The sequence below is a fragment of the Notolepis coatsorum genome, assembly GCF_963971535.1.
Source record: "Notolepis coatsorum genome assembly, chromosome: 15".
In the NCBI taxonomy this organism is placed as follows: Eukaryota; Metazoa; Chordata; class Actinopteri; order Aulopiformes; family Paralepididae; genus Notolepis; species Notolepis coatsorum.
Window position 1 is genome coordinate 68,950,756 of NC_140179.1, and position 11,223 is coordinate 68,961,978.

An 11,223-nucleotide genomic window follows, 5' to 3' on the forward strand; every position below is an offset into this window, starting at 1 on the left:
TATTGGCAACGTAATCCTCTAAGTACTGAGGTGTCTGCCGTCTACGCTGCGGGCGATCTACTTTAGGAGAACCGTTTTGTGGAGTGTTCATCATAGGCCATGTCAATATTAATACCACTATATTAATATTACACTAGTTACCCTCCGGCTCGAAGGACCAATTGTAACTGAGGGGTACAATTCCCTGACTGTATTGATAAGTATGGTATCATTAAACCACTACCGCTTTATGTACTTTAATTACTGGCCATACAGTACATGATATATAAATATAATGAACACTTCCCACAATGAACCGGTTCCACACAAAGTGATAATTAAGTATTTATTGCAGCAAAAGGTACATAATATACTTCTCTTATTATACTTTGGATGTGCTTATAAGGCAAAGGAATGTGCGTAGGCAAATCAATAATGAATGTCCATTCTCTGGTTACGCAGGAGGTAATTATACAACCTGAATCTTAGGGAATTATATCTATGGTACACTAGTAATATATAGCGGGAGATACTGGAAGGGTCCCCCCGGTTGTAAGCCAGCAGGGGTAGAGGATCTGTCGGTAGTAGAGAGTCTGGTCAACGATGACTAAGGAGACTCCAAGTACAGGAGACGGTGCAATAGCCTCTTGATCCACAGACGAATACAGCTGTTCTCCGTAGACTGTAGCTCCACAGTGAAGAAAGCTAGCCGGCCTCAGGCTCTCTGAGGCGCCGACTCGACCTGGCTCCTCACAGGGTAAATCCCACACGTGTAGGCGTCGGCGATTCTCCGCTCCATAAATCACAGGACCAAAGCAAATATAATCCAGCCGCAAAGGGCTATGTAGTCGTCGGGTAGATTAATCCAGTGTACATGTCCACACGGTTCTCGTCTAGGTCTCCTCGGGTGAAAGCGCCATGAAAGCAGCCCAGCCTGGATAAGCACTCTAGCTGGTACGAGGAAGCGTTGGTGATGCTGGTCACTGTAGAACTTTAGCCGCACGATACACTATACACAAATAGACTATTACTGACTTAATAGAAATATGTCGCACTCGACGGTATAGCGCCAAACTCTGACAATTCAGTTATTAATTCGCACGCGGTCTCAATGCTCTATTTTGGGGCCAAACAGGCCATACTTCACCGCACGGAGTATCGTGGGTGAGGCTTCAACTTATTGGGTAACTCTAGACTTCTGACTAAGTGCTTCTGTATTCACCTGCGCCATATTTATATGCACGGCGAACAAACTAGTGCCAACCTCATTTCTGTCGCGTATCCCTGGGCAAGGCCGGGCATGCACAGACATGTCTTGACGGTGACTTTGAACCTGACTCCGGAGGCATGGCTCTGGCGCCTGTGGACCGCTGTCCAATAGGAGAATGAAATATTATGGTCTGTAATAGGCTAAAGGGATATTCCGTGTATATGTACAAGGAATATACAAGGGATATCAAACGATATACAAATACTATGCAATATATATCAATCAATAAATATATATATTCGGTTTAATCTGATCCTTTGTAACAACTACTGTAGGCTGTAATAAGGGTTATTAAAGAGCCAATGCCATTTCTATTTGGCAAAGGGGGTGAATAATCGATATGCACGATTAGTCGCTGGGTTGGGCTGGGTTGCAGGAGAGGGAGAGAAAGAGAGAGAGAGAGAGACTCCTGTAGTGAGTTTTGTGAGAGAGAGAGAGAGAGAGAGAGAGAGAGAGAGAGAGAGAGAGAGAGAGAGAGAGAGAGAGAGAGAGACCTGTAGTGAGTTTTGTGAGAGAGAGAGAGAGAGAGAGACCTGTAGTGAGTTTTGTGAGAGAGAGAGAGAGAGAGAGATAGAGAGAGAGAGAGAGAGAGAGAGAGAGAGAGAGACTCCTGTAGTGAGTTTTGTGAGAGAGAGAGAGAGAGAGAGAGAGAGAGAGAGACCTGTAGTGAGTTTTGAGAGAGAGAGAGAGAGAGAGAGAGAGAGAGAGAGAGAGAGAGAGAGATAGTTCTCAATTGGTATAAAACATGTAGAGTACTGCACACATTACACCTATTTAGGCCTAAAACTAAGTTCAACTGGACATTTTAAGGAAGCAGTCAATGAGCTGAGAGGGAGAGCACGCCGGGCTTTATATGCCATAAAAAGAAATATACAAACAGAAATACCAATTCGAATCTGGTTAAAATTAATTGAATGTGTTATTGAACCAATTGCACTCTATGGCAGTGAGGTGTGGGGTCCACTTACAAAACAAGACTTTACCCAATGGGACAAACACCCCATTGAGACCCTGCATGCATAGTTCTGTAAGAGTATCCTACATGTCCAGAGGAAAACTACAAACAATGCATGCAGGGCAGAATTAGGCCGTTACCCACTAATACTAAAAATACAAAAAAGAGCAATTAACTTTTGGACACACCTAAAACGAAGTGACCCCCTCTCGTACCATTATCAAGCCCTGCAGTGCCAAGAGCTGAGGAGCATCAGGAACCCCCTTACCCAGCTGGTCCTGAGGCTGAGTCCACAAACCTGCTCTCTTAACACACCTCAGGAACAGAACACATCACCAATCAGAATAAATCAAATTACTACACAGCTAAAACAAAACTACATCACCTATTGGAAAACACAAACAAAAGCACAGAGCAAAATGCAGTGCTATCTGGCTCTAAATCGACAGTACACCATAGCAGATTATTTGAGCATGGTGACTGATCAACAACTAAAAAGAACCTTGACAAAATACAGACTGAGTGAGCACAGCCTCGCTGTTGAAAAGGGGAGGCACAGGAAAACCTGGCTTCCTGCAGAGCAAAGGCTGTGCTGTCATTGCACCCTCAGTGAGCCTGAAACTGAGTTGCACTTCCTCACCAAATATAAATATATTAGAGAAACGCATTTTAAAAAATTTGAATTAATAACAAAAGGCTTTCTCGCACTACCAGATACAGAAAAACTACCAGTCCTACTAGGGGAGGACTCAACAAGCTGTGAGCTAGCAGGAACATATGTTGCTGCCTGCCACAAACTGAGGGACAGTGAGTGACAGTCACCTGACATGTTTACGCCGTAATATTTGATGTTTTATTTTACGATGATATTTTGTATGTACTTATATCTGTTTGTAATCCATGTTTAATATTGCTTTGGCAACATGTCATGCCAATAAAGCCATTTGAATTGAATTGAAGAGAGAGAGAGAGAGAGAGAGAGAGAGAGAGAGAGAGAGAGAGAGACTCCTGTAGTGAGTTTTGTGAGAGAGAGAGAGACTCCTGTAGTGAGTTTTGAGAGAGAGAGAGAGACTCCTGTAGTGAGTTTTGTGAGAGAGAGAGAGAGAGAGAGAGAGAGAGAGAGAGAGAGATAGACTCCTGTAGTTAGTTTTGAGAGAGAGAGAGAGATATAGTCAAGTCAAGAGTTTTATTTGTCACAGCATACAAGTATACAATGAAATGCGGGGGGTCTTGCCCACAGCGATTCTGCATAATACAATAGTAATATATAATAAGAATCCAATAGAACGACATTGTGCAATAAAACAAGTAACAAAGTAGGGCATATCGGTATATGTACATGAGTTATTTACAGAGCATGGTAGGACATGCTAGGTCCTGTGGTAGTGCAATACACTGTTAGCTACGGATGAGGCACTGGATCTTTATGTACACTGCTATACAATGCTATATTATACAATCTCAAGTTATACTATACTATTCTTAAAGTGACCTTTCCTTTTGTAAAGTGACCATAAGTGTGAGTGTGTGCAGCATGAGTGTGTGTGTGCTCATGTTAAAGTGGCTGCTAGTGTGTGAGCGTGTACAGTGTGTGTGTTGTGTGTGTGCTCATGTGTGCTTGTGTGTGGAGAGTTCAGTGTCAAGGCTCTGATGGCCTGGGGGAAGAAGCTGAGCCGAAGTCTCTCTGTCCTAGTTGCTGGTGTTCGCAGAGAGAGAGAGACCTGTAGTGAGTTTTGAGAGAGAGAGAGAGAGAGAGAGAGAGAGAGAGAGAGAGAGAGAGAGAGAGAGAGAGAGAGAGAGAGAGAGAGATACCTGTAGTGAGTTTTGTGAGAGAGAGAGAGAGAGAAAGAGACTGCTGTAGTGAGTTTTGAGAGAGAGAGAGACTCCTGTAGTGAGTTTTGTGAGAGAGAGAGAGAGAGAGAGAGAGAGAGAGAGAGAGAGAGAGAGAGAGAGAGAGAGAGAGAGAGAGAGATAGATAGACTCCTGTAGTGAGTTTTGAGAGAGAGAGAGAGAGAGAGAGAGAGAGAGAGAGAGAGAGAGCTGGGCTGCAGCCTGCAGACGGGGGGAACACGTGTGACTGTGTGTGTGCGTGTCTCTCTGCAGGAGCCCCGGGCCGGGCCATGCTGCCTACACCTGGTAACACGGCAGGGTTCCGTGCAGCGCTGTGGACCAACCTGGAGAAACTGATGGATCAGATATGTGCTGCCTGTGGACAGGTACTGTAATACGTAGCGCCTTCTGGCTACTAGGTTAACTTAACACTTTATAATAATAACGACATCGGACAACTTCTATTGTGCTGGTTGTTTATTTCCTGCCGGATTCAGACTGACGTTGTACAGAACATCACGTGACTCCCCTCCTGGACTACGGTACCCGGGAGGGGACAAACTCACAACAAATACTACATCTCCCTTTTTCTGAAGAGTGCTGTGAAATCTGCCACTGGTAATAACTGTACACTTCGACAGTGTAATAAGAAAACACCCTGTGTCAACAATCAATGGTCAGGTGGAGAAGATTGTCATAGCATTTTTTTTTTTTTTTTTCTTATCCACCTTTTCTCCTTTTTCTATTTTTTCTCCCATCCCAATTTCGCTGTGCCAATTCTCCCATCCCCTGTCTTGAACGTTGCTCGCATATGCCCCCCACTGGCCGGTTGTAGGGAGGATAGAAGCCTTGCATCACGTGTCCCCTCCGGTACACAAGGAGGCAGCCTGTCACATCTTTTCATTTGCCAGTGCGGACTCTCATTGGCGAGGTGTAACGTGTGGGAGGCTCACACTACCCCCGCCATTTCCTGTCTCTGCTGTGCAGGCGTCCCCCAACCGAATTGTAGGAGTCGCTGTCCACAACGTCCAGATTACCATCCATCGACTTCCACCCGCTGACTCTGCCAATTGAGTTAGTAGCTAGCGGCCTCCAGACTCCACAACAGGGGGCAGTGACTGCTGCCAGACATTGACCTGGGACTAATAGGAACCCAAGGAGGACAATAACAATACCTTAGGCATACTGCACCTTATGTGGATACTGTGATACTGTGAATAATGTATATTTCAGTGGATACTGTGATACTGTGAATAATGTATATTTCAGTGGATACTGTGATACTGTGAATAATGTATATTTCAGTAGATAGTAAATTATAACACTACCTTATGCATACTGCACCTTATGCGACACTGTGAATACTGTGAATATATTTTTCAGCTAGTTAGATAGTAAATTATATTGACATTTGTTTACACTGCTTGTGTTGTTTTTACTACCTGTACCCCCCCCCCCCCCTTCCCCCATGCTGCTATGATGCCTGAATTTCCCCAAGGGGATCAATAAAGGAATATCTTATCTTATCTTATGACGGCCGAACCCGGTGTCTCTTGCGTTGGTGATGAGCGCAATGTCCACTGTGCCACCCAGCCGCCTTGTCATTAGCAGGTCTATACACGATAACTCCATAAGGCTTCATGAGAATATAATTCTGGACTGCAAAATGATCTATTAAATACACAGGGTACCAACACTTAAGTGCAATAACTTTTCAATACATGTCAGAACATGACAGATAACGTTTCCTTTTTTTCCCTTCATATTTTCATTACAGTGGTATTGTACAATCTTGTTATTTTTCTTTTTCTTTTTTTTCTTCTTTTTTGTGTCTACTTTTTCTCCCCATTTTTCAATTTTTTTCTCCCATCCTCAATTTCGTATTGTCCAATTCTACCCTCCCCTGTCTCGAACGCTGTTGGCCATGCCTCCCACAAGCCGGCTGCAATGTGGACGAAGCCTTGCATCACGTGTCCCCTCCGGTACTCGAGGAGGCAGCCGTCGCATCTTTTCACCTGCACAGCGCGATCTCTCAGTGGCGAGGGTCTGCGTGGGAGGGACACGCCGCCCTCGTCACTTCCTGATTCTACTGCGCAGGCGCACCAACCAACCTGTAGGAGTCGCTGTCCACAACGTCCGATCCCCACCCACCAGCTTCCCACCCCCTAATACTGCCAATTGTATTAGTATGAACGACCAGCCAAGCTGGTAGCAACGCAGAGAGCTGGGCTCGAACCCAGCATCTCCTGTGTTGGTGGCGAGCGCCTTGCCCACTGCGCCACCTAGCCGCCCTTTCTTTTTATTTTTTTTTAGGGCAGCGATCCGCCTACACCCTTTACAAATCATCACAAATCGAGAATTTGTCTCGGTTTTATAGTGCGACCTGATTTTGTGCTATGACCAGGTTGTGTGTCTCGTTGACTGTCCATGTCTGGGGGTTCAGTGGGGTCTTGCTGACTGTCCATGTCTGGGGGTTCAGTGGGCTCTTGCTGACGTGTGTTGTCGTTGGTGCTGGGGATCGTCTGCTGTATGTTGGCAGCGGTAGATGGTGGCATATTAGTGCGAGTGTTCTCTTTGTTTTGACGGAGGTGCTGACGGTTGCGTCGGTAGCTCTGCCCTTTGGGTGTTTGGATGTGATAGCTCCTGTAGGTGTGTGCAGGCTCTGTCACGGTTGCAGGTCTCCATGATCCAGCCTCCTGCCGGAAGCGGATTGGTGTGCCTGTGGGCAGGTGGGGCAGAGGTTTGACAGATCTGTTGTAGTATGCCTGCTGGCGTTGTTGGCACACCTCTCTCTGTTCGCGAACCTCTTGTTGACTGGCGATCTGTGGCTGCACGTGTTTTGCTGTTGCTGGTAGGATAGACCGCAGCCTCCGACTCATCAGGAGCTGTGCTGGTGATTTCAGATTGTCCACCGGTGTGTTACGGTATTCCAGCAGGCTCATGTAGGGGTCTTTGTTCTCCGCTTTGGCTTTGTCCAGGATGCGTTTTGCCGTCTGAACAGTCTTCTCCGCGAGGCCGTTGCTACGCGGGAAGTGGGGACTTGCGCTGGTGTGTGTGAAACCCCATGTCTGTGCGAATTTGCGGGACTCACCAGAGCTGTAGCACGGTCCATTGTTGCTGATGATGGACTCGGGGATGCCGTGTCGAGCCATTTCTGCCTTTAGTTTCCTGATGGCGGCTGATGAGGTGCAGCTGTGAAGCCTCTCCATCTCAAAGAACCTGGAGTAGTAGTCCACTATGACAATAAAGTCTTGTGAGTTCCATTGGAATAGGTCTGTGCCTACCACTTGCCACGGCCGCTCAGGTATGGCGTGTGACTTCATCTTTTCCTTTGGGTTTTGCGCTGCGCCGTTCTTGGCATACTGTATGCTGCAGACTGCTACAGTCTCCTCGGTTTGTTTCCCCATGCCAGGCCAGAACAGTAGGTATCTTGCTCGGGATTTGTTTTTCTCGATGCCGAGGTGACCGGCGTGAATGCGCTTCATCAAGTCCTCCCTGAGTTTTTGTGGAACAATGATTCTCTCGCCGTGGAATAACATGCCGTCTATTTCTGAGATTTCAGCTCTGTGGTTCCAGTACTCTTGGATGCTGGGCGGGCATTTTTTTCCTAGTGTCTGGCCAGCCAGTGAGCGTGGCTCGTCTTAGCGCGGCGAGCTGTGTATCCTGTGCCGTTTCCTGTTTGATTTCAGTGAGTCGTGTGTCACTCACAGGAATGTTGCTGAGGACTGTGTGAACCTGGGCCTCCATCCCTTCCTGCAGGGCACTGTCATGGTATTCGATTGATTTGCATGACAGTGTGTCGGCCACCGGTATCTCTTTTCCGGGGCGGTGAATGATGTGAATGTCATATTTCTGTAGCGCTAGGATCATCCGTTGCAGCCGGGGTGGTGCTGCCGCTAGTGGTTTCTTCAGTATTGCCTCCAGAGGCTTGTGGTCCGATTCCACAATCGCTCTTCGTCCATACATATATTCGTGGAACCGTTTACAGCCGAATACTACCGCATAGAGCTCTTTCTCGATCTGTGCGTAGTTTTCTTCTGTGCTGTTGAGTGACTTGGAGGCATAGGCGATTGGTTTGCCATCCTGGAGCATGACATGACCCCAAGGCCACTTTTAGATGCATCAACCTGGAGTCGCAGCTCTTTCTGTGGGTCAAAATATGTTTGTACTGGACCTGGGTGTTTCAGAAGCTGTCTGAGGGGTGAGTTTATCTCTGAGAGATGTGGAGCGAACCTGGCGAGGTAGTTGATCATCCCGAGGACTGTCTCCAGCTCTGCCTTGCTCTGTGGGGGTTGCATGTCCTTGACCGCCTTCACCTTGTTTGGGTCTGGTTTGATGCCATCACGTGAGAGTGTGTGCCCGAAGTAGCTTACCTCCGACACGCATACTTGCATTTGTCAGGGTTGAGTCTCACCCCTCTCTCCCTTGTGCGCTTCAGCGTCGTTCTGAGACGCTGGTCCTGTTCCTCCTTCGTCTTGCCGAACACCAGTATGTCATCCACTATCGCTGTCACGCCCTCCAGTCCATATGTTTCGTCCACGCGTCTCTGGAACTCGTCTTGGGCGGACACGATTCCAAATAGCAGTCTGAGGAAGCGATACCTGCCAAACACTGTGTTAAATGTGGTCAACATTGACGATTCAGTGCTCAGTTTTATGGCCCAGTAGCCTGACCTTGCGTCTAACACGCTAAAATACTGTGCTCCTGCGAGCTTTGTGGTCGCGAGAGGGAAGTGTGGGCGTTGTATGGCTTTGTTGAGAGCTCTGGGGTCTAGACACACTCTGAGTTTCCCTGTCTTTGGCTTCTCTACCACAACGAGCGCGTTCACCCATTCTGTGAGTTCTGTTACCTTGCAGATGATGTTGCCTTTCTCCATGCTGTCAAGCTCGTCCTTCAGTTTGTCTCGTAGGGCGATGGGGATTCTGCGTGGCGGGCAGACTACCGATGTTGCATCTGGTGCGACCCGGAAGGTGCACTCGCCTGGGAACTCTCCTATCCCCTGAAAAACATCTGCATACTCCTCCATTATGCTCTGTGACACACTGTTATTTTCCTCACTCACAGCCATCACTATCTTGACCAAGTTCAGGTCACGGCATGTTTTCATTGCCATGACTGGCGGGGCGTTTGTGTCGACTACATAAAAGTCCAGCATCATTACATTGTCTCTGACTTTACATCTGAGTTGACATGTGCCTTTCACATTCAGCGCACCTCCTCCATACTGAGTGAGTCTGTGCATGGCTGGTTTCAGTGTCACATTTTTGAACAGCGCCTGGAACATGTTGGTGGGAATGGTATTGGCCTGTGCCCCAGTGTCTATTTTGAATTTATAAGTCCGTGGCCGACGTTAAATCATTTATTTAGTATGGGTGATATGTTGATCGGAGCAGTGTGTATGTATAATAATAATCAAACACGCTGAAACTCACCGCAGCTTCCTCGTAGCGTTGGGCGATCAGCGTGGATCAGAAAGTTCGCTATTATGGGATGTCGATCTAGTTGGTCCAGTTCCAGGTTGTATAATACTATATACGTCCAAATCATGTTGTTTATCGAGTTATTGGCAACGGATCGCTATCCAGTGTATCAAGCTGGAGTCCCGCTAGCGATAGCGAGTGGCCGGACGAAATATGGGTGAGCACCACTTCCGGCGCGTCACTTCCGGTTTTGGCGATTCGCCGATCGCCCACCAGATGGCGGTCTTGAACCGTTGGAGAGTTGAGAGGAGATCAACAGCAAGTCTCAAGTCTCCGTGGGTGAAATATGATTGCCATGACAGATTTTTGAAATATTGATCTCAAAGACGCTGTACGACGTCATTGGCAGATTAAGCATGGCGAGCAATGACTTCTAAAGTCGTCCTTGGCGATTAAAGGGTTAATGCACTGTTTGCCTTTAGCTGGGCAGGCGGTTTTGGCGCCGTGTAGCCCTCCACAGTAGTCACATGGCCTAGCTGCAGTGCTAACGGAACCCTCCCTTTGTCTGTAGTTAGCATTAGCTGCTCTCGGTGCTACATCTCGCGTGTACGTTTTCCTGCCTATTGCATGCACCGTTTCATGGGTGTTGCCCTGGCACATAGCTTTAAGCTGTTGCCTTGTTAGCTCATGTGAGCGGGCTACATCAATGACTTTCTCTAGCGTTAGCTCAGCTCCCTGGCTAAGTAGCTTTTCCCGCACTCTGGGCGAATTGGTAGCGAAAAACAATGCAGTCTCTGACCATCTCGTCACTGTTAGGGTATCCACAGTCTTTGACTAATAGCTTTAGCTCGGTCACAAACTGGTCGAATGGTTCACTTTCTCCCTGCTTATTTTCGTCAAACTTATATCTGGCGTAGATCGGGTTAGCTTTCGGTGTGATATACTCCCGTGTACTTATCGTAGTATGTCTTCAGTTTTCCTCGTTGGTGAGTGTCCAAGTATTGTGCACATCGCACCCTTTTTCCCCCAATCCATAGCAGGTAGCTGCACTTCTCCTCTTCGTGCAAGCAATAGTAAAGGGTTAACCTTATGTAGTGTGGTAGTAAAAGGGTTAACCCTTTGTTGTGTGGCAGTGAAAGGGTTAACCTTCCATATTGTCGCAGTGAAAGGGTTAAACCATTTGGTAGTGCGGCAGAGAAAGGGTTAACCTTTATTTAACCAGGAGAACGTCTCATTGAGATTACAAATCTCTTTTACAAGAGCGTCCTGGCCAAGATAGGCAGCAGCACAGTTACAATTTCACATTTACAGACGAAAACTATTTAAAGAAGAAAAAAAACGTATACCAATTAAAACAAAAAACAAGGACAATTCACAGAACCATTTATAGTCTGTTTGATAGTCAAACACTTTATTTATAGTTTAAACACACATCCCACGTTTTTTTTGGGACCCATATCAGGGCTCTTAATTCATATCCCCCTGGTGCTGTGGTTTTTCTACACGTTAATTATGTTAAGTAAACTAAACGTCATTAATGATTGTTTAGTGTTCAAATGATTCAAAGTGAAATTTAACAAAAATAAAACATCATACAAATGATTAGATGATCAATCTTCATCCCTTTTTATTTAGAATTTATTTTGTATTCATCTGAAAAGATTAGAGACTAGAGGTAAATCAGTTTCACCACAAACTAACAAAGGACTCTCGATGGATGAACTGTAACTTTTTCCCCAAATCAAGTTTAAATGAATCCAAAGTAAAAG

General features: G+C 46.5%; 1 protein-coding gene across 1 annotated transcript in view; it reads left to right on the plus strand.

Moving 5' to 3' along the window:
- Positions 1-11,223, plus strand: part of cog5 (component of oligomeric golgi complex 5) — a 320,599-nt gene that overhangs the window by 210,731 nt on the left and 98,645 nt on the right. The window contains 1 exon segment of the mRNA XM_084330304.1: positions 4,308-4,420. Coding sequence (XP_084186430.1) covers positions 4,308-4,420 — 113 coding nt within the window.